The sequence below is a fragment of the Vidua macroura genome, chromosome 30 (assembly GCF_024509145.1).
Source record: "Vidua macroura isolate BioBank_ID:100142 chromosome 30, ASM2450914v1, whole genome shotgun sequence".
NCBI classification, from domain to species: Eukaryota; Metazoa; Chordata; class Aves; order Passeriformes; family Viduidae; genus Vidua; species Vidua macroura.
Genome location: NC_071600.1, coordinates 824355 through 846836, shown reverse-complemented (window position 1 = coordinate 846836; position 22482 = coordinate 824355). Strand labels below are relative to the sequence as shown.

The 22482-nt window shown below is 54.8% G+C and overlaps 2 protein-coding genes and 2 pseudogenes across 2 annotated transcripts; 2 read left to right on the top strand and 2 right to left on the bottom strand.

The window, feature by feature from the left end:
- Nucleotides 1-22482, top strand: part of LOC128820668 (uncharacterized) — a 1438581-nt pseudogene that overhangs the window by 1170675 nt on the left and 245424 nt on the right.
- Nucleotides 1-22482, bottom strand: part of LOC128820670 (zinc finger protein 850-like) — a 488361-nt pseudogene that overhangs the window by 226482 nt on the left and 239397 nt on the right.
- LOC128820686 (olfactory receptor 14A16-like) lies at nt 4506-5507 on the top strand. The gene has a single exon (XM_054001501.1). It carries the CDS (start codon nt 4539-4541, stop codon nt 5505-5507), a length of 969 nt encoding a protein of 322 aa, XP_053857476.1. The 5' UTR covers nt 4506-4538.
- LOC128820687 (olfactory receptor 14C36-like) lies at nt 18146-19163 on the bottom strand. The gene has a single exon (XM_054001502.1). It carries the CDS (start codon nt 19161-19163, stop codon nt 18201-18203), a length of 963 nt encoding a protein of 320 aa, XP_053857477.1. The 3' UTR covers nt 18146-18200.

Genomic DNA, 22482 nt, shown 5'->3' with positions numbered 1-22482 from the left:
GGGGGAATTTAGCAGACCTGAGGACCAAATCCTCCTTCCCGAGAATTTGTTAAGTGACATAAGGGATGCTGGGAAGGAAGCACTGCTGAAAATCCCCAATGGTACCACCCCCCTCCAAAACTTTTCATCAGTTCTTCAAGGCCCTGATGAAACTTTTATCAGGTTCGTGGACAGGTTAAAGGAAGCCATCGACAGGCAAATTGAGAAGGTCGAGGCCCTCGTTTCACCCTCCTGTTCCTGCGATGCTCCTGATATAAAGCCTCTAGGAATAAAGCCACTTCGGAGCCTTCTCATCCTTACGGTGGAGCTATCCGGGTCCCGCCACATCCTCCCCGCGGACTGGTCCTCTGAGGGTTTTCCCCCGGACAGGCTGGGCACCCGGGTGAAGCCCGGAGGACTTGTATTATAATACAAGGGACCATGGCCATAATTAGAATTTTGCTTCCCAAATTCTGTATATCCAAGGAATGTTCCCAGACAAAAGTAGACAGGAGAGACAGGTCAGGTTGGCCCTGTCCTCTGGTGATTTTCTTAGACTATGAGCTGAATGTTTTCATTTGAAAACACCTTGGAGAGTGCCCAGAGATCTCCCAAGGTGGGGTTTTGAGGCCTCAGGCACATGACCACTACATATGGACAAAGGAGCTCTGTGCTCTGTGCTGTCGTGGTGGTTTTTCATCACGGAAGAGATGTCCTGAGAGAAGCTGCTAGATATTTCCTTTGTGTCTGACAAAAAAACAATCAGTAATTAACTTTGAGAATTGACAATCTGTTAAACCACTAAGGGAACTGCACACGCCTCTGTGAAGACACAAGTTAAAGACGAGGAAGCCTGGCTGGGTCTCTTTCCCTTCTGGCCAGCACAGAGGTGCCAAGGCCGGGCCAGCCCCCGTCTGGGCCGGGGCGGGCCGGGCGGCTCCTGCCGTGGGGCCGGGCCCCTTCCCAGGGAGCCCGCCAGGCCCCATCGGCTGCCGGGCAGGGGAGGGGAGGCCGCGGGGCCGAGGCCGGGCCGGGCCGTGGCTGCGCTTGCTGACATCTGGCCGCTGCCGAGCCCTGCCCCGCCGCCAGCCCGGGCCCAGCCAGGATCCGCCGGGCCCCAGGAGCAGTCCCGGGCCAGGCCGGCTCGGCCAAGCTTCTGCCGCCCTTGGGCTTGGCCCGCAACCAGCGGGCAGGGCCAGGAGAAGCCATCGGCCCCGGCCGTGCTGCTGCTCTGCTCTGGCCTGGCTGCTGAGATCCTGGCCCTGCCCCAGCGCCGCCCAGCCTGACACAGCCCCAGCGCAGCCGCTGCACAAACCTCCATGGGAAAACAGCTCCGGCCGCAAGGACCCAGCCCGGCCGGGCTCACGCAACCATCTGCAGGCCCCGCCTCAGATATTGACTCTTCCCGTGCTTCCATCCTCCCTCCAGTGAGAGAAAAGGACAAAGTGCGGGCACACAGAGGAGCAATGTGAAGACACCGAGGTCAGTGAAGAGGAAGTTGAGTCCCAGATGGGAGGGATGAGGAGATGCCTTGATCTTGGGGCTGAAATCCTCTGCTAAAGCTATGGAGAAGGATGGAATTGATACATCAGACTCTCATTTTCTCTATAATGCATTGAAAAGAATGGGGAGATGACTTGTTCAGCAAAGGCCTCTATGCTAAAGCAAGCAAATGTTGCAGTAGCTCTAATCCCATGAGAAGTTTGAACAGAGAAAGAGAGAAAAGTGATGAGACCCTGTGCGCTCAGGGAGAGAAGAAGAAGATCTCTGTTCCCAGAGATGAAGATGATTTCAGAAATAGATGAAGAGAACCCTTGCTCTTAAACAGCTCATCTGTTAACCAATACCCCATAAGATGACATGGCCCATAAACACAATTGTAGGAAAAGCTGTGAAAAAATGGGATGGACTTCACGTTTGCAGATTTTTCCAGGCAGCTGCTATTTGTGGAAATGAAAAGCCATGAGAGAACTGTTTTCTTGTGGAGAAGTCTCCATAACATTAACAAGAGGAACTTCTCTCCCTAAGGGTAGCGAAGAAAGACTATTCTAGAGGTTGTAAACTGACTGAAAATATTAGGTTTTGTCTCTTTTCACTGTCAGGTTGTATGGAGAGAGGAAGTGTTCTGAAAGTTTTGTTCTGATTCTTATTACTCTTTCTTTTAGTTACTATTAATAAACTTTTCTTTATGCACTTTTAAAGCTTTGAGCCTACTTTGCCTTTCTCTTAATCCTATCTCACAGCAGGAAATGAGTAAGTATATTCTAGTGAGTGCACTGGTAATTAGCCAGCACTGAACCCACCACACTAATTGATGCATTGGCCGAGAAATCTCAAATTGGCGAACCAAAATCACTACAGAAAACTTCCTGATGAACTGCCCCAGACCAGAGGGAAATCAAGGCAGAGCCATGGTTTTTCAGAACTTGCTTGATCCTAATGAGCCCCGTGGTGCATTTGGAGCTGAGCCCTGGAACCTCAGGGCCTGAGAGGAGATTGCACAAACCTTTCCAGGACTCAAAGGCAGAAGAAAACCCCAAAGTGTCTCAAAGCATTAATGGGTGCCACTGAGGTCCATCCCCAACACAGGCTCCTCATGGACTCCTTGGAGGAGAGAATTGGAGGCCAGGATGGCACAAAAACCTCTCAGTGTGGAAAGGAAAATCCAAAGTACCTTAAAAAAGTTGAGTATCTCAAAGCATTAATGAGCCCCACTGAGTGTCAGTGCAAAGCTCTCAAGGGACTCGTTAAAGCAGATAATTGGGGCCATGATTGCACAAACCTCTCACAGAGTCTGTAGCAAAAGGGAAACACCAAGTACCTTAAAATAACTGAGTACCTTGAAGTATTAATGAGCCCACTGAGTGTTGTTCCTGACAAAGCCTCTCCAGGGACTAATTACAGCAGATAATTGGAGGCCATGATTGCACAAAGCTCTCAGAGACTGCAAGGCAAAAGCCAAAGCCAAAGTCCTTTGAAAAACCTGCAGTCCCTGGGAGCATTGTGGAGCCCCCAGGGCCATTCCTGAGCAAGGCTCCCCAGGGACTCCTTCCAGCAGATCCTTGAGGCCACTGGGATGTGGGCTAGGGGGGGATGCTGAGGGCAGGACAAGGGGCTGACAGTGCCCAGCCTGGCTGGGGCTGTGCCAGGAGGCCCCAGGGCCTCAGGACAAGGTGTCTCCTGACAGCCCTTGGTGGCACAGACCCTGCTGTGCCCCAGGCCACCAAGACTTGGCTTCTCTTTGTCCCCACCTGTCATCAGTGCCTCCAGTTCTCTGCTCTGCCTGGGGCCTGGGGACACTTTCTCAGTCCTGTCCCTCAGTGGGACCCATTAAAAGTCAAAGAAACTTTGGAGTTGGATTCTGACTTGGAGTTCTGGAGAGGTTTCTGCAGCTCCCTCTCAGGGCCTGATGTTCAGGGCCTGAGCACAAAGCCCCAGAGGCTCATTCAAGTCCTTGTGCTGTGTCTGTGCTGCTGAGCTGGGCCGGGCTCCTGGCACAGAGGGTGATGCTGGTAAGCAAGCAGAGCTTGAAAAGCACATTTCTCTGGATGAGCAGCTCTTCTCCCAGCCCAGCAGGGCTGGGGCACTGCCTGCAGCCAGTGCGGGCACAGCCCAGAGGCACAGAGAGCTTCAATCAGTCAGGGCTGGGAAGGTGCTGAGAAGTGCCTGGGGCAGAATCACTGCCAGCCCTTGGCACAGGAACCTCTGGCTGCAGGACAATGCAGCTGCAGCTCCTGCAGTGATCTCCTCAAGCTGGAACATGCCAATGCCCACAGCCCCTGTGAGTACATTCTCTGATGGTCTCTTGTGCAGAGCAGCCAGGGGTGCCCAGGGCTGTCCTGCAGAGCAGGGTCCTGCAGCCCAGGGCGCTGTGCTGGGCCAGGGACTCTGCTGCCTGCCAGGGACAGCTCTCAGCCGGCCCGGGGAGCTTCTGCCAGCACTGGGGACAAGATGTGGGTGGAAGGAGACAGCTGCTAGGGCTTGGAATTGGTCTCCTTGTATGGTGAGGATGCTGCATTGTTCAGGACTGCTCAGAGCATGGCATTTAACTCCAGAACATTTCCAAGCAGATTATACAGGGAGCACAGCAAGGCAGGGGCTGCATAAAAGGGCAAATGCTGCTAGTTTAATCTACTGCTCTGGGTTGCCTGGATGGGAAATTGCACATAGATATTCTTCTCTCAGTTCAGGCTGAAAAAAATAAAAAAGTTTTCTCTCAGATATGAATAAACCTGGCAGTTACAGAAATCAACACTGGGCCCCTTAGAGGCAGTGTTGCTTTTCCAGCCTCCTCAGGGTTGCTCTGATGTTGCCATCAAAGCCTGCGGAGCCAGAGATGCCCTTGGGCTGTGCCTGAGCTGGGAGGGGTCTGCAGGGCAGATCTGAGCCCCCAGGGCTGGGCTGGGCCCTGGCAGCACTGGCAGGGCCCAGCCCTGGGCACAGGGAAGCAGCTGCTGGCAGGGACAGCTCCAGGCAGCAGAGCCTGGGCAGGCAGTGGGGGGAAAGTGCCCCCAAGCTGGGCTGGAATATTTAAATTCCTCTCCAAGCCCAACTATTCCATGATTACTTTTTTTACAGATCCACATGCCAAGGCACAGCACATGTCCAACAGCAGCTCCATCAGCCACTTCCTCCTGCTGGCACTGGCAGAGACGCGGCAGCTGCAGCTCCTGCACTTCTGCCTCTTGCTGGGCATCTCCCTGGCTGCCCTCCTGGGCAACGGCCTCATCATCAGCGCCGTAGCCTGCGGCCACCACCTGCACATGCCCATGTTCTTCTTCCTGCTCAACCTGGCCCTCAGCCACCTGGGCTCCATCTGCACCACTGTCCCCAAAGCCATGCACAATTCCCTCTGGGACACCAGCACCATCTCCTACACTGGATGTGCTGCACTGGTATTCCTGATTATCTTCTTCCTTGGAACAGAGCTTTCCCTGCTGACCATCATGTGCTACGACCGCTACGTGTCCATCTGCAAACCCCTGCACTACGGGACCCTCCTGGGCAGCAGAGCTTGTGCCCACATGGCAGCAGCTGCCTGGGCCAGTGCCTTTCTCAATGCTCTCATGCACACAGCCAATACATTTTCCCTGCCCCTGTGCCATGGCAATGCCCTGGGCCAGTTCTTCTGTGAAATCCCACAGATCCTCAAGCTCTCCTGCTCCAAATCCTATCTCAGGGAACTTGGGCTTCTTGCTGTTAGTGTGTGTTTGGTATTTGGTTGTTTTGTGTTCATTGTTTTCTCCTATGTGCAGATCTTCAGGGCTGTTCTGAGGATCCCGTCTGAGCAGGGACGGCACAAAGCCTTTTCCACCTGCCTCCCTCACTTGGCCGTGGTCTCCCTGTTCTTAAGCACTGGTACATTTGCTCACCTGAAGCCCCTCTCGATGTCCTCCCCATCCCTGGATCTGTCAGTGTCAGTTCTGTACTCGGTGGTGCCTCCAGCCCTGAACCCCCTCATCTACAGCCTGAGGAACCAGGAGCTCAAGGCTGCAGTGAGGAGACTGATCACTTGGCAATTTCACTAACATTAAACTGTTGGCCAATTTCTGCAAAACACTTAAAATAAAAGTCATCTTTGATACTTCTTGTTGGTTTCATTTTGGAGGTCCTTTTTCTTTGTTTTGTTTTTTAAATATTGTCCACAAAGAAGTATCATTGTTTGTTCCATTTCTCATTTTCCCGCCACCTCCCCTGTGGCCACAGACTCTGTCAATGAGGGGCTGCATTCTCGATGACTTTAAGGGAACTCAAGGATCTCCCAGCAGAGTTTTCCGAAGTGATGCCCTTTTGTTGCCTTCTCTGGAGCTGCAGCAGCAATGTCTGTGTGCAGAGCTGGGGGCAGATCAGTGCTGGCACAGCAGCTGTGCCCAGCAGCAGCAGCAGCACTTGGTGTTGCCAGTGCTGCTCCCGTGGCTCTGCCCCGCTGCCCTGGTGGCCCTGGTGTTGCTGCAGGGCCTGAGTGCTCTCGGGGCTGGGCACAGTCCTGGGGGTGGCAGTGCCGGGGCTGCAGCAGGGACAGGCCATGGGCACTGCTGGGGCAGCGCTGACGCCTCAGGCCAGGGCCTGGGGGCTCCAGGCTCCTTGCCCAGGCTCTCTCAAGAACACGGCCAGGCCAATGCCCAGCACAGAAAACCCCCGTCAGCAGCCCCAGGCTGGCTGTGGGCAGGCTGGGGGCAAACAGCACGGCTGGTGCTCTGCCAGGGCCCTGGGGGAGACGGGAAGGAGCAGCAGAGCAGGGGCTGATCCATCCCCAGTGCGCTGCACAGCCCAGGGCAGCGTCCCAGAGCGTCCTCATGGAGCTGCCAACAACATCCCCCCTCTGCAGCCCTGGCCTCTCCCCCAGCTCACACAGGTGCCGCATCCTTGCAGGCACAGACACAGCAGCGCTGGCTCAGGAGCCCCTGTTTGCATTGCACACAGCAGGCGGGAGCACCCCCGTGCTGGTGCTGTGGGGACATGAACCTGAGGCAGCACAAATGCCATCAGCCCCTGGGGCCAGGAAGGGCTGGGGGACGCCAGGGAAACCACTCAGCTTTGTCCTGGCCTCTGCACTCAGCCAGAAAGTTTGTTCCCATCAGCTGGGACTTTCCTGTCCCACTGCAGACACTGTTGCTCACAGCCAGGGCTGCCTGGCAGCCTCCCCCAAACTGCCCTGAGCATTTCCTTTGCTCCGCTTTTGCTTTCTTTACTCTTCCTGATCCAGATTTCTTCCTCTTGCCCAGCCCTGTTCCCTCCCCTGCACACAGCCCATCCCTGTTTGCCCTTTCCTCTCTGGCCCCACTCCCCATTGCAGTTCCTGACTTGGCACCATGGGAACGTCCCTTGGGGAGCAGGATCATCCCACAAGTGCTGCAGGAATTGTCTGCAGGCTCCTGCAGTGCCTCGTGCTGCTCCCTTGCCAGAGGCAGCCCAGGCCAGGGGGGCACATCTGGGCTGCTGTGTCTGCCTGTGGGGCTCCCTGTTCTGGGCAAGGAGGAGGAGCTGCAGAGGCTCTGCAGGACTGACAGGATGTGCTTTGGGGCTGTGAGAGAAGCTGAGGGACCTGGGCTGCTGCAGCTTCTGAAGAGGAGGCCCAGGGCTCCTCCTGCAACTGCTCCAAGGGTGGTTCCAGAGAACCACAGAATCAGCAGGGCTGGAAAAGACCTTGGAGATCATCAAGTCCAACCTGTGCCCTGACACCGCCTTGTCACCCAGACATGCCACTAAGTGCCACTGCAGAGGGACAGTGACTCTGCCACCTCCCCCCTGGCCTGCCCATTCCAATGCCCACTCACCCTTTCTGTCAAGAACTTCTTCCTCTTGTCCTGCCTCAGCCTCCCCTGGTGCAGCTCAAGGCTGTGTCTTCTTGTCCTGCCCTCCAGCAGATCCACACTCACACCCAGCTTGGTGTCATCTGCAAATTTGGTGATGGTGGGCTCGATCCCCTCACCCAGATCAGCAGTGAAGATGTGAAACAGGACTGGGCCCAACCCAGATCCCTGGGGGACAGCAGCAGGGACTGGACACCAGCTGTATGCAGCACCATCCCCACCACTCTCTGGGCCCAGCCTCCAGCCAGCTCTTCCATCTCCCAGCCAGGAGGGAACCTGCCCAAGCCATGGGCTGCAGCTTTTCCAGGGAATGCTGTCAGAGACAGTGTCAAAGGCTTTGCTGAAGTCCAGATGGACACATCCCCAGCCTTTCCCACATCCACAGCTGGGTCACCTGGCTATAAAAGGAGATCAGGTTGCTCAGGCAGGACCTGCCCCTCTCAAATCCACGCTGGCTGGCTCTGATCCCTCGGCCATCCTGTGGGTGCCCTGTGATGGCTCTCAAGGTGATCTGTTCCAGAACCTTGCTGGGCACCGAGGTCAGGCTGACAGGCCTGGAGTTCCCCAGATCCTCCTTCCAGCCCTTCTTGGGGATGGGCTCACACTGGCACCTCCAGTGCTCTGGCACCTCCCTGCTGAGCCAGGACTGATGGGAAATGATGGAGAGCAGCTTGGGGAGCTCATCCACCAGCTCCCTCATGCCCCTAGAATGGATCCCATCCCATCCCATACACCTGTGAGCATCTGAGTGGCTCAGCAGGTCACCAGCTGCTTCCTCCTGGATTACAGGGGGCTGTTCTGCTCCCTGTGCCCATCTGCCAGATCAGGAGAACTCTTGTCCTGAGGACAACCTGTCCTAATATTGAAAATTGAGACAAACAAGATGTTAAGTAGCTCAGCCTTTTCCTTATCTTTAGTTACTCTATTCTCCATGGCATCCAATAAAGAGTAGAGGTTCTCCTTATCCCAGGTTTTGCTATTAATTTATTCATAGAAATGTTTTCAATTATTCTTCACAGAAGTGGCCAGGTTAAGCTCTAACTGACCTTTCACCTTTCAACTTCTCCTTCTGAATGACCTAACAACATCCATAAACCCTTCTAGAGTTGCCGGTCCTTTTTTCCTGAGTTCCCACAAAAGCTCCATGGGCAGCCAGGGCAGTCATTTTCCTCACCAGGTCATCTTTTGCCACACTGGGACAGGCTGCTCTTTTCCCCTTAAGATTACATTCTTGAAATGTGTCCATCAGTCCTGGACCCCTTTGGTTTTAAGGGCTGTTTCCCTTAAAATTCAGTCCCTAATTCAGTACTCCCCAAATCAGCATCCTAAATAGGCCAAAGTCTGCCCTGCCTAATTCCAGTGTGGAAGTTTTGTTGCCGCCCCTCCTTCTTTCACAGAACATTGAAAACTTGATTATTTCATGTCGCTGTGCCCCAGGCAGCCTCTGACCCCCACATCTGCCACCAGCCCTTCTCTGTTCATATTCTGTATTTTGCACACATATTCATTGATTATCCTGGACTAAACATACATCTAATAATAATTTCCCCAAAATCATTAACATATTTCCCCTCCCCTTTACCCATGCTCTCTTCTGTCCTGGGGGTCTCTCTGGTGGTCCCTGGTGGTCGTGGACCCCAATGTTCCCGTGGGCCTGGCTGAGCTGGCAGGACACTGAGGCTGGTGAACTTCCAGTTCCCCTTCTCACACAATGGGCATTGTGTGGTTTCCATAGGCCTGGGGTTTTGGAGAACAAGCTCCAGGTGTGAGCTCACCTGGTGGAGACAATTTATCATCTGTAACATGAGGTCACAGAGTGGGCTATGACATCACAGAGGGGCTGTGTGACATCCCAGGGGGGCTCTGTGAGGTCACTGGGTTGGTCACCCCGCCCCAGCTCCCCCTCACAGTTTCTCCCAACGAGTCCAATGCTGTTCATGCCCAGCGGGGTCCCTGTCCCCCGCTATCCCCCCAGCCCACCTGGAGCCACAGCCTCCACCAAAGGATGTTCCACAGGATCCACCCCAGAGCCTGACATGGGGAAAAGGGCCCGGGGCTGTGTGACCAGGACATCAAGGACGTGGATTATCCAGGTCCCTGTGGCCTGGGTTGGCTTCCCCAGAGCAGGAAAGATGTCTGGCAGATGGAGCAGGCTTAGGGAAGGGCCTCCAAGGTGGGGCTGGAGCCCTGGGGCTGTGAGCAGAGGCTGAGGGAGCTGGGCTTGTCCAGCCCGGAGCAGGGAAGGCTGAGGGGCTCCTCATCCCAGCCTGGCAGTGCCAGCCAGGAGGGGATGGAGAACACAGAGCCAGGCTCTTCACCGGGGGCCTGGTGGGAGACAAAAGCCAATGGGTGGAAGGGGAAAGAGGGGAGATCAGCCAGGCCAGGAGGAGATGAAATGAGTCAGGCTGGGTTCAGCATTTCCTCAAACACCTGCCTGACCTCCCTTCTCCATCCACCACTGACAGCTTTCCAAATCAGGAATTTTTTGAGCTCTTTTGCCCCCGCTCCAGGACGAGCATCCTGATACAAGAACTTAACTGTGTTTATATCTACCACAGAACCACTTTTCCATACTAAAATCCATTCTAGTATGGAAATCACTTGTGGATGGTGGACTCATAAGACACTGCTGGGATGTTGCACATAGCTCAGGGAAGAGCATGACTGTTATTAAATTGTGTCCTGTTCAACCGTGGTCTGTTGGCCATGAAGAGAAACTTTCTGTGCCTCTGAGTCTCACCAGTTCCTGACCCCCAAAGGACACAAACCTGATGAGTTGTGGTTCCCACTCCAGTGCTGGCACTTGGAGCTCCCTCCATCCCCAGAGCAGAGCTGCCTTGTCCCAGAAAGTCCCTGGCAATGCAGGGATGAAGGAAACAGGACAGGCTGTGGGGATCAGGGGCAGGGCACGGCCAGGGATTTGGGGTGGTTGTGAGCCCAGGGCAGGGCCCGGCCCTTGGCCTTGCTGAACCTCATCCCATTGTCCTGGGCCCATGGCTCCAGCCTGTCCAGATCCCTCTGCAGAGCTTCCTGCTCTCCAGCACAGCCACACTCCCACCCAGCCTGGGCTCACCTGGGAACTGACTGAGGGTGCCCTCGATGGCCTCGTCCTGATCAGCAATAAAGGGATTTCACTGACCTGGCCCCAATCCTGAGCCCTGGGGACAGCCCTGAATGTGACTCCATTCCTCAGCTGCTCTGAGTGCCAGGGCTTGGATGAGGGAAATGGTGGTGAGGTGGTAGGGAGAGAGTCTGATTGATTGTCAGCCATGAAGGGTCTTGATTTTCATCTCTATTCGGACTGCATTAGAAGATGCTGGGGGTCAATATCAATTGGACATTGCTGATGTCAATCTCTAAACAGGAAAAAACAGGAAAAGAACACAGGACTAAACAGTTATCCCTGCATAGTCTTCAATATAGTATATTCACTTTGAATACACTTCTGAAATTTGTCTAATTAACCACAGAAGAATTGAAAACTTCAGTTATTCCCAGTGCCATTTCTTGTTTGGGAGTTTTGAACAGATGTTTATGAGCTCTTCTTATTGAATTCCTGAACTGAAGAGCTCAAGAAAGAAGAGGCCTCTGGAGCAGGAAAATTCATCAGCAACCTCCAAGGGGCTGAGGATCCATCCCCATCAGAGCAGCAATGAGCAGAAATGGGCAGAGCTTTGTGGCTGCCCCAGCTCTGGGATGGGCCCTGGGCCTGGAGCAGGAGCAGCTCTGGAGGGCCCCAAGGCCGGGGCTCTTGTGCTGGCCTGGGCAGATGGGATGGCAGCAGGGGCTGCAGAGCTCTCAGCAGCTGAGGCCGAGGGGAGCAGGGCAGCCAGGGAGGCTCCTTGTGCCTTGGGCAAGCCCCTTCCCCCATGGCTGGGGCTGAGTCCTGGCTGAGCTGCAGCTGCTGCTGTGCCCTTGGCAGGGGCTGAGGCCGTGGGGCCAGTGGCCAGAGCAGCCTGGCCTGAGCAGAGCTGTGGGGCCAGAGGCGGCTGGGCTGTGCTGGGAAGAGGCCCTTGGTGCTGCACAGAGCTCAGGGCAGCTGGCAGAGCTTGCAGGGAGCTGGGCTGGGCTCCGAGAGCCTGGCCCAGAAACCAGCAGTGTCCATCTCAGCCTGGCTGAGCGTGCAGGGGCAGGACTCAGCCCAGGCCTTGTGGGGCAGGGCCAGCGCCTGTGCAAGGCATTGAAAACAGGCAAGTGCCCGAGAGAGGAGGCTGCTCTGTGCCCTTGGGGGCATGGACACAGCAGGGAGGGGGCCCAGGACATTTGTCAGCGCCAGCCTCTGTCCCCAGCCCTTGGCAGCCCTGGCTGCTGAGCCCAGCTTTGGCCTGGGCTGAGTTTGGCTGTGGCCCAGCTCCATCCTGCTGCGGGGCTCAGGGCCTGTTCCCGGCCATGGCCAGCCCTGGCCGGCCTCTCTGCTGGCCCAGAGGCCGGCAGAGCCCGGGGCAGGGCTGTCTGTGCAGCCCCACAGGTGCCACGGGCTGGGCAGGAGCTGGCAGAGGCTGCCCAGCAGGGAGGCCATGGGGCACAGAGCCCCAAGGCTGCCGTGGCCACCACGGCACAGGGGCCGTTCCCAGCCGCAATGCTCCTGTCCTGGGCTGGGCCTGCACAGGGGCTGTGACACCATGGCTGGGCCAGCACAGGGCCACCAAGGGGCCACGCAGCCGCTGCCGGGGCTGGCAGCAAGGCCGGGCACAGACAAGGAATTGCTGAGCGTGGCCTGCGCTGGCCAGGGCTGACTGTGCCAAAGGCAGAGCTCAGCTGCCCTTGGGGGCTGCAGGAACACTCAGGAGCCCAAAGAGCCTCCATGGCTGTGCTGGAGACCAAGGCTGGAGCAGGGAAATGCAGGGCTGCTGCGCCATGGGGAGGGCACGGAATTCCAGCACACACCTCAGCTCTCGGATGATCCCGGCACCGTGCTGGGCCCTGTTTCAGCCTGGAGCAGAGCAGATGTTGATGGCACAGGAGCCCTGCGGGGCTGGCAGGGACCTGCAGCTTGCAAGGTGCTCTGCTCTCCCTCAGCTCCTCTCTGAGAGATCCAATCCCAGCTGGGCACCTCAGGGCACAAGTAACACTGCCTGTTCATGGGCACACAGCTGATGTCTGCCTGGAAAAGGGCACAGGTTTTAATACCTGTTGATTTCATAATATGCAAACAAATCATTATTACCTGGGTCATTTGAGTACTTTAAAGACAACGCAGTTTTCCTGCCAGGAAAAGAAATTTCCTGGATCTCCTGGATTCTTTTACTGATGGCAGGAGAAGAAATACTGATCTTCCCCCCTACCTTTGCCACCACCATTCAGTCTAATATTTCCTGACCCTTTTCCTTCAGGTATTTCCAGCTCTCCTGTTTAAATGGCCATGTCTAAGGACATTGCTTCATTTGGAGCAGCTGGATCGAGGTCCTTCCTGTTGCTCCCACCTTTCCTCCTGCAGCTGTTCTCTGGTCATTGCAATGCATCTCTCTTGATTGGCTTCATGCTTTGAGCTTCAGGGTGTTGCCCAATCTTTCAGAAGTTGAAATAACACCTTAGAATTTTAGTTGTATTTTTGTCCTTTATATCACCTCTTTCTATTCCTTTGTCTAAAATTCTTCCTGTATGGCAATCCCTTGTGGGTGGTGGACATGTCAGATATTGCTGGGATGTCACAAAGAGCTGAGGGAAGTGTTTTCTTGTTTCTTAAATGTTATCATGTTCACATTTTTTATGTTGGCCATGAAGAGAAACCTTCCTGTGCCTCGGAGTCTAACCAGTTCCTGGTCCATCAAAGGACACAAACCTGATGAGTTGTGGTTCCCACTCCAGTGGCTGCACTTGGAGCTCCATCCATCCCCAGAGCAGAGCTGCCTTGTCCCAGAGAGTCCCAGGCAATGGAGGGATGAAGGAAACAGGACAGGCTGTGGGGATCAGGGGCAGGGGACAGCCAGGGAGAAGAATGACTTTTTCATTTGATGGAGCTGTGCCTTCCCTTGGCTTTGTTGGCTGACAAGAAATGAACATCCCTCTGTGTCTCGGGCAGCTCCTTCTCCAGGGAAAGCAGGTGGGAGTTGGAGCCAAGGAGCTGAAAGCTGCAGGTGCAGCCTGGGCTGGAGGGAGCTCAGATTTGCACAAGGCTGCTCTGAGTGCCAGGGCTTGGATGGGGGAAATGGTGGGGTGGGGGTAGAGACAGAGTCTGATTGATTGTCAGCCATGAAGTGTCTTGATTTTCATATCTATTCCAACTGCATGAGGAGGTACTTGGATTTAGAGTCAATTGGAGATTGCACATATCAATGAATTAACTGGAAATAGAAAACTTAAACAGCACCAAACATATTTTCTCACTGTCGTTGTAAAAATAATACATTCTCTCTGAATACAGTTCTGAAATGTGCTTAATTATCCACAAAAGATTTGAGAACTTAAATCAAATTATTCCCAGAAGCTTGGCTTGTTAAAGGTGTTCAGAACATTAATGAGCCCTGGGGCACTGGATTGCTGAACTGAAGAGCTGAAGGCTGAAAAGGCCTCTGGAGCAGTAAAATTCAGCAGCAGCCTCCAAGGTGCTGAGGATGTCAGCAGCCCCCACTGAGGCCATCCCTGCCCAGAGACCGTGGGGGAATGGGCAGACAAGGAGAGCGTCCCTGGGGCTGGGGCAGCAGAACTCAGAGGCAGCAGCGGCTCCAGCTGGGAAATGGAGTGTGGGATGGGGCTGTGAAAGCCCTGCCTGGGCTGTGCCAAGCAGGACACACAAGCCCTGACCCCCATCCACTAAAAAACTCACTCAAGGGAGACATTTATAAGGAATTACAATTGTTTGTGTGCTCTGTGTTGGATGCACTGGAGAAATACCCACAAGGGATTCTCAGGAGCTCCAAACAACAAAACAGCCTTTACTGGGAACTTTAGAAAATCAGAGGAACTTTGGCAAAAGGTTTAATATGACATTCAGTCAACAAAAAACACTTTTCAGAGCATTAACTTGGCCCATTCAACTTCACAATCTCTAAGCCTATTCAATTTTACGTTAATCAAAATTTGCAAGAGGACAGAAGTAGAAGTAGACACAGAAAGGGAGAAAAATAATATAGAGGAGCAGACACAGAGCTACCAAATCCTGGATTCCAGTGCCGTTCAGATGGAAATTCCAAGGGGAGGTAGGGTCAAGATGTGTGCTTGCCTTGTGGTCAGCCTTAAATACCCCTTGGTCTTCCTGGGCCCTTCCCCCAGGTGGGACTTGGGGTCATTTGGTCACTCAGGAGCTGGGCTGGGGCTCCAGAGGTGGCTGTGGAGCATTGCCTGTGCTGTGCCAGGGACTGGCAGCCACTGCTGGGCTGGGATAGAGGCTCTGGGGGGATTTGGGTTCCAGGGCAGGGCAGGGCTGGGGTTCCAGGGCAGGGCAAGGCTGGACCTGCCCCTTCCTCCCCACACAGGAAATGTTTCCAGCCAACAGTCTCCTCTGGTCTGTCACAACAGGCAATGTTGGAGGTGAAATCCCAACTGTGGCCATGGGTGCCTGGCCGAGAAGGACAGTTCTTTTCCAGAGGAAGGAAAGCTTCAGTTATTGGCTAATTTCTGGTCTGATTGCCTAGATTTTATTTGGTTTTCTTGTTGCTTTGTTTCCTTGATGTGACTGAAGTGTCCAGTCAGGAGCAGAGTGACTCTTGCCAAGGAACTTTGCCATGCTGTCGCTGAATATTAAATCTGGTTTTTGCTGCTCCCTTGCTGGGGATTTTTTCAGCACTCTCAAGCCCTCGTTGGTAACAGGGTGAAGGAGCCCTGGCCCAGGCTCTGGCCCTGGGGGACACGGGGACACTGCCGGGGGGTCCCTGTCCCCCTGTCCCACCCCCAGGGCCCCGGCCCCCGTCCCCGTGTCAGGCTCTGGGGTCGATCTCGTGGAACATCCTCTGGGGGAGGCTGCGGCTCTGGGGGTGGGGGGACCCGGGGGGACAGGGGACCCCGCTGTGCACGAGCAGCGTTGGACTTCTCTGGGGGAACTGTGAGGGGTGGCTGGGGTGGAGTGACCTCCCCAGTGACCTCACACAGCCCCTTGTGATGTCACACAGCCCTTGTGATGTCACACAACCATCACTATGATGTCACACAGCCATCTCTGTGATGTCATACAGCCCGTGTGATGTCACACAGCCTTGGCTCAGCACTGGGCAGCCCCGGAGCCGTCCCAGCAGCGGCCTCTCCCTCCTGCCCCGTATCTCAGCCGGTGCCGCCCTTGGGGCACTGGGCCTTGGCTTCCTCTTCTCCCCAGGCATCCCCTGCCACCCGCCCGCCCAGGGTGTGCCGGGGAGCTGCTGCCCCTGAGCCAGGGGCTCTGCTCTGCTGCCCTGGGCACCCCGGGGCTCCCGAAACACCCCACGGCCAGGCCGGGCCCAGAGTGTCACAATGTCCCCTTGGTTCCATCGGGCCCCGCAGGGTCACAGTGCTCCCTGCGCTCCCTGAGGCCCCACATCACCCAGCCCAGGCCATTGCTGTGGTTCCAGTCCCTCCCAGTATGATCCCAGTGATTCCCAGTCTCTCCCAGTATATCCCAGTTGTCCCCAGCATGCTCCCAGTCACTCCCATTTCCTCCCAGTTGCTTCCAGCATGATTCCAGTTACCCACAGCCGCTCCGAGTGACCCTTAGTTCAGTTCGAGTTACTCCAGGTATATCCCAGTTGTCCCCAACATGGTCCAAACTGCCCTCAGCATGCTCCTGGTCACTCCCAATATGATCCCAGTCCTCCTAAGTGTCATCCCAGTTCCACCCAGTATGATCCCAGTTGCACCCAGTCACCCCCAGTACAAACCTGCTCACTGCCAGTATGACCTCAGTGGCCCCCAGTATAGACACAGTCACTCCCAGTTGCCCCCAGTTGCCCCCAGCATGGTCCCAGCTGTTCCCAGTGTTGTCCCATGCAGTATGGTGCCAGACACTCCCAGTATATCCCAGTTGCCCCCAGCATGCTCATTCCCAGTCACCTCAGTTGCCCCAGTATGGTTCCAGTTGCCCCCAGGATGATCTCATTCATTCCCAGTACATCCCAGTTACCCCCAGCATGCACTCGTCATTCCCAGTCATTCCCAGTTGCTCCCAGTAGCCCTCAGTGTGCTCCCAGTCGCTCCCAGTATTTCCATGTCCATGCTCCAAATGCTGCTGCCAGTCCTGATCCGTGGGGATGGGAATGTCCTGCTCCCTTGCTGGGGAAGGGTCACACTGATGATCTGGGTGAGGGGATCGAGCCCACCATCACCAGATTTGCAGATGACACCAAGCTGGGTGTGAGTGTGGATCTGCTGGAGGGCAGGACAAGAAGACACAGCCTTGAGCTGGACCAGGGGAGGTTGAGGCTGGACAAGAGGAAGAAGTTCTTCACAGAAAGGGTGAGTGGCATTGGAATGGGCAGGCCAGCGGGGAGGTGGCAGAGTCACTGTCCCTCTGCAGTGGCACTTAGTGGCATGTCTGGGTGACAAGGCGGTATTAGGGCATTGGTTGGACTTGATGATCTCCAAGGTCTTTTCCAGCCTATTTGATTCTGTCATTCTGTGATGATTGGGACACTCTGGGGCCATTGTGACACTGCAGGGCCTCGTGGAACTGAGAGCACCAGAGTGACACTGTGTAGTCCCATAGAACCAGGGCTCCATTGTGGTGCTCTGGGGCCAAATGGAACCAGGGAGTCCCCCGTGACACTGGGTCCTCGTGGAACCACAGAGGCCATTGTGACACTGCGGGGCCTGGTGGAACCCAGGGGTTTCACCATTTGGACACTGCGAAACCAAGGAGAGCATTGGGAGAGTCCAGGGCCCAGTGGAACCAAGGGGCCGTTCTGACACTGCGGGGCCTCACGGAACCAAGGGGACATTGTGACACTGCAGGACCTTGTGTAACCAAGGGGCCACTGTGACACTCTGGGGCCTCAAGGAATGTGGAAGGCCGTTGTGACACTGTGTGGCCTCGTGGAAACAAGGAGTCCATTGTGACACTGAGGGGACTTGTGGAACCACAGAGAGCATTGTGACAGGGTGGGACCTCATGTGACCATGGGGCCTTTGTGACACCCTGGGGCCCCATGGAACCAAGGGCCCACTGTGAAACTGCGGCACCAACGAGAACACTGTGACACTGTGAAGCCCCATGGAACCAAGGAGTCCATTGTCACATTTTGGGGGCCCATGGAAGCAAGGAGACCAGTGTGACAGTGCAGGGCCTGGTGTAACCAAAGGGACATTGTGACACTGAGGGGCCCCTTGGAACCAAGGACATCTTTGCAGATGACACCAAGCTGGACGTGAGTGTTGATCTGCTGGAGGGTAGGAGGGCTCTGCACAGGGCCCTGGACAGGCTGGATCCAGGGCCCAAATCCAACAAGGTGAGGTTTAACAAGTCCAAGTGCCGGGTCCTGCACTTTGGCCACAACAAGCCCTGCAGCGCTCCAGGCTGGGGACAGAGGGGCTGGAGAGCAGCCAGGCAGAAAGGGACCTGCAGGGACTGATGGACAGCAGGCTGGACATGAGCCAGCCGTGTGCCCAGGTGGCCAAGAAGGCCAATGGCTCCTGGCCTGGATGAGGAATGGTGTGGCCAGCAGGAGCAGAGCTGCTGTGCCAGCACTGATCTGCCCCCAGCTCTGCACACAGACATTGCTGCTGAAGCTCCAGAGAAGGCAATAAAAGGGCATCTCTGCAGAAAACTCTGCTGGGACATCCTTGAATCCCTTTTAAAGCCACCAAGAGTGCACCCCCTCATTGACACAGGCTGTAGCCACAGGGAAGGTGGAGAGAAACAAAATGGGAAATGGCACAAAAAATAGCATTTCTTTGTGTATGATATTTAAGAAGACAAATAACAAAAAAGAACGTCCAAAATTTAACCAACAAGAGGTATCAAAGATTACTTTTATTACAAGTGATTGGCAGAAATTGGCCAGCAGTTTAATGTTCCTGAAAGCATCCAGTCATCAGTCTCCTCACTGCAGCCTTGAGCTCCTGGTTCCTTAGGCTGTAGATGAGGGGGTTCAGGGCTGGAGGCACCACCGAGTACAGAACTGACAGGGCCAGATCCAGGGATGGGGAGGAGATGGAGGGGGGCATCAGGTAATAAAATATACCAGTGCTGAGGAACAGGGAGACCACGGCCAGGTGAGGGAGGCAGGTGGAAAAGGCTTTGTGCCGTCCCTGCTCAGAGGGGATCCTCAGCACGGCCCTGAAGATCTGCACATAGGAGAAAACAATGAACACAAAACAACCAAGTGCTAAACAGCCACTAACTGCAATGAGCCCAAGTTCCCTGAGGTAGGATTTGGAGCAGGAGAGCTTGAGGATCTGGGGCACCTCACAGAAGAACTGGCCCAGGGCATTGCCATGGCACAAGGGCAGGGAAAATGTATTGGCCGTGTGCATGAGAGCATTGAGAAAGGCACTGGCCCAGGCAGCTGCTGCCATGTGGGCACAAGCTCTGCTGCCCAGGAGGGTCCCGTAGTGCAGGGGTTTGCAGATGGACACGTAGCGGTCGTAGCACATGATGGTCAGGAGGGAAAGCTCTGTTCCAAGGAAGAAGATAATCAGGAAAACCTGTGCAGCACATCCTGTGTATGAGATGGTCCAGGTGTCCCAGAGGGAATTGTGCATGGCTTTGGGGACAGTGGTGCAGATGGAGCCCAGGTCGCTGAGGGCCAGGTTGAGCAGGAAGAAGAACATGGGCGTGTGCAGGTGGTGGCCGCAGGCTACGGCGCTGATGATGAGGCCGTTGCCCAGGAGGGCAGCCAGGGAGATGCCCAGCAAGAGGCAGAAGTGCAGGAGCTGCAGCTGCCACGTCTCTGCCAGTGCCAGCAGGAGGAAGTGGCTGATGGAGCTGCTGTTGGACATTTGCTTGGCTGCACATGGGCACCTGTTCATGGAGAAAGGACAGTGAAAAGTCAGGAGAGGCTGCTTGGAGCCAAACCTGGGCCATTCCCTGTAGCCTGTCCTGCTGGGACTCACCCACCCTTCTTCCTGCTCTGGGCAAACCTTCACCCAGGTCCCTGCCTGAGCTCCAGCTGTGCTGGCTGAGTGTGCCAGGAGCAGCCAGGGCTCTGCATGGGGGCTCTCAAGGAGCCATCCGTGCCCTGCTGCCCTGGGTTTGTGGCCATGTGGCAGAGGGACAAGGCTGGATATTCAGCATTTGTCAGGGGAATCATTCCTAATGCAGAAAGGCTTGTTTACCATCTTCACTCGCAGTCCTAGAAAACAGGGATGGATGGAATTGTTTAAGGATTAGTTTTAGGAATTGTTTTCCTACCGACACATCACTGCTGGCTCTCTGAGGTCAGAAATCCCCAGCATTCCTGCTGCACTCAGAGTTTGGCACTGAGAGATGGGAGAGGCAAAGGATTCCCTGTGGCTGAGGGAAGGTGAGGGGCTGGATGGGCTTGTTCCCCCAGCACTGCTCTGTTCAGCCCCCTCTCCTTCCCCGAGCATCTCCCTGGGCCTGGACATTCCCTCCTGAGAGGTGCCTTGTCCCTGCCAGCGCTCACAGAGCCCATCCCACCCCGTGTGCCCTCGGCCCGGCCCTACAGAAACCTGCCTGTGTGCAGGGCCCTGGCTGGGGCAGGGTCTGTGTGCAGCTGGGCAAGGGCAGCTCAGGAGAGCCCTGCTGGGCCCTGCCAGGGTGATGCTGCTGCTGTCCAGGGCTGAGCAGTGGCTGAAGGCCCTTTGGGAGGCTGCCAGCAGAGAGACTGACCACCCAAAGTCACAGTTCTGGAGTCTCTGTAAATGTTCAAACATTCCTTTGAGGATCCTGTGTGTCCCTTTCAACTCAGAATATTCTGCCATTCTGGGATTACAATTCCTGTTCTGCTTCTCTCATCCCCCTGTTGTCTATGAACAAAAGAGGAAAAAAAAAAAACCAAAAAAAACAAAAACACCCTTGCAACACTGTTAGAATAGGAAAGTAAAAACCAGACCTTTATTGGAAGCTTCCAGGTGTCCCAGTGGGGATGAGGCTCAATTGGCTCCTGATTTCAACAATTTCTAAAGGTTGATTAACTGGGATATTTACCAGGAACATCCAATAGGGGATTCAGTTGTCCCAGTTACACACCCCTAACTCAACACATTGAAGTAGGTCCAAGGACTTCTTTGCCCCACTTTTTGTTATGACTGCTCACATTCTGGTCAAAACCAAAATGTTCTTCTTGTTGGTCCTCTTCCTGATAATAAGACTATGCGGTATTTCAGGAATGTATTTAGACAGGTTCTTGATCGAAAATCTAAAAGAAAGGTTAAGACATGTACTAGAGTTAATTAAGGATTATAGTTATAAAAGTATATAATAGTAGTTTAATAGGGTTAATTAAAAGTTTAATAGCGTAAAGTAAGGATTATAGTTTTATAACTATATAATAGTAATTTATAGATCTATGAAAATATAAAAATGTATCAAAAGCAAAAATCGTTTTGTCACCACCCCAACATTCCCATCCTTCTCCAAGCAGGAAATTGAAAACACTCTCAGGAAAGCTCCTGAGCTTTACAGCAATCCCAGGCTTACCTTCTTTGGGAAGTGTCCTCCGGAGCTGTGCCCAGGCTGGTCTGGAGCTGGGAGCAGCCCTGCCCCAGCCAGCAGCTCTCAGCAGCAGCACCTGCCCTGCTCAGGGTGGCTCCTTCCCCCCACAGCTTCTGGCCAGCGCTGGCAGCAGCTCCCCGGGCCGGCTGAGAGCTGTCCCTGGCAGGCAGCAGAGTCCCTGGCAGGCAGCAGCGCCCTGGGCTGCAGGACCCTGCTCTGCAGGACAGCCCTGGGCACCCCTGGCTGCTCTGCACAAGAGACCATCAGAGAATGTACTCACAGGGGCTGTGGGCATTGGCATGTTCCAGCTTGAGGAGATCACTGCAGGAGCTGCAGCTGCATTGTCCTGCAGCCAGAGGTTCCTGTGCCAAGGGCTGGCAGTGATTCTGCCCCAGGCACTTCTCAGCACCTTCCCAGCCCTGACTGATTGAAGCTCTCTGTGCCTCTGGGCTGTGCCCGCGCTGGCTGCAGGCAGTGCCCCAGCCCTGCTGGGCTGGGAGAAGAGCTGCTCATCCAGAGAAATGTGCTTTTGAAGCTCTGCTTGCTTACCAGCATCACCCTCTGTGCCAGGAGCCCGGCCCAGCTCAGCAGCACAGACACAGCACAAGGACTTGAATGAGCCTCTGGGGCTTTGTGCTCAGGCCCTGAACATCAGGCCCTGAGAGGGAGCTGCAGAAACCTCTCCAGAACTCCAAGTCAGAATCCAATTCCAAAGTTTCTTTGACTTTTAATGGGTCCCACTGAGGGACACGAGTGAGAAAGTGTCCCCAGGCCCCAGGCAGGGCAGAGAACTGCAGGCACTGATGACAGGTGGGGACAAAGAGAAGCCAAGTCTTGGTGGCCTGGGGCACAGCAGGGTCTGTGCCACCAAGGGCTGTCAGGAGACACCTTGTCCTGAGGCCCTGGGGCTGCCTGGCACAGCCCCAGCCAGGCTGGCCACTGTCAGCCCCTTGTCCTGCCCTCAGCATCCCCCCCTAGCCCACATCCCAGTGGCCTCAAGGATCTGCTGGAAGGAGTCCCTGGGGAGCCTTGCTCAGGAATGGCCCTGGGGACTCCACAATGCTCCCAGGCACTGCAGGTTTTTCAAAGGACTTTGGCTTTGGCTTTTGCCTTGCAGTCTCTGAGAGCTTTCTGCAATCATGGCCTCCAATTATCTGCTGTAATTAGTCCCTGGAGAGGCTTGGTCAGCAACAACACTCAGTGGGGCTCATTAATGCTTCAAGGTACTTCAGTTCTTTTAAGGTACTTGGTGTTTCCCTTTGGATACAGACTCTGTGAGAGGTTTGTGCAATCATGGCCCCAATTATCTGCTTTAACGAGTCCCTTGAGAGCTTTGTACTGACACTCAGTGGGGCTCATTAATACTTTGAGATACTCCAGGTTTTTCAGGAACTTTGGAGTTTCCTTTGCACACTGAGAGGTTTTTGGGCCATTTTAAGTCTCTGAGAGGCTTTTGTGCCATCCTGGCCTCCAGTTCTCTCCTCCAAGGAGTCCATGAGGAGCCTGTGTTGGGGATGGACCTCAGTGGGACCCATTAATGCTTTGAGACACTTTGGGCTTTTCTTCTGCCTTTGACTCCTGCAAAGGTTTTTGCAATCTCCTCTCAGGCCCTGAGGTTCCAGGGCTCAGCTCCAAATGCACCACGGGGCTCATTAGGATCAAGCAAGTCCT

Bases quoted from the DNA above. Each gene is read 5' to 3' on its own strand.
- LOC128820686 (XM_054001501.1), top strand. From the start codon at position 4,539: ATGATTACTTTTTTTACAGATCCACATGCCAAGGCACAGCACATGTCC.
- LOC128820687 (XM_054001502.1), bottom strand. From the start codon at position 19,163: ATGAACAGGTGCCCATGTGCAGCCAAGCAAATGTCCAACAGCAGCTCC.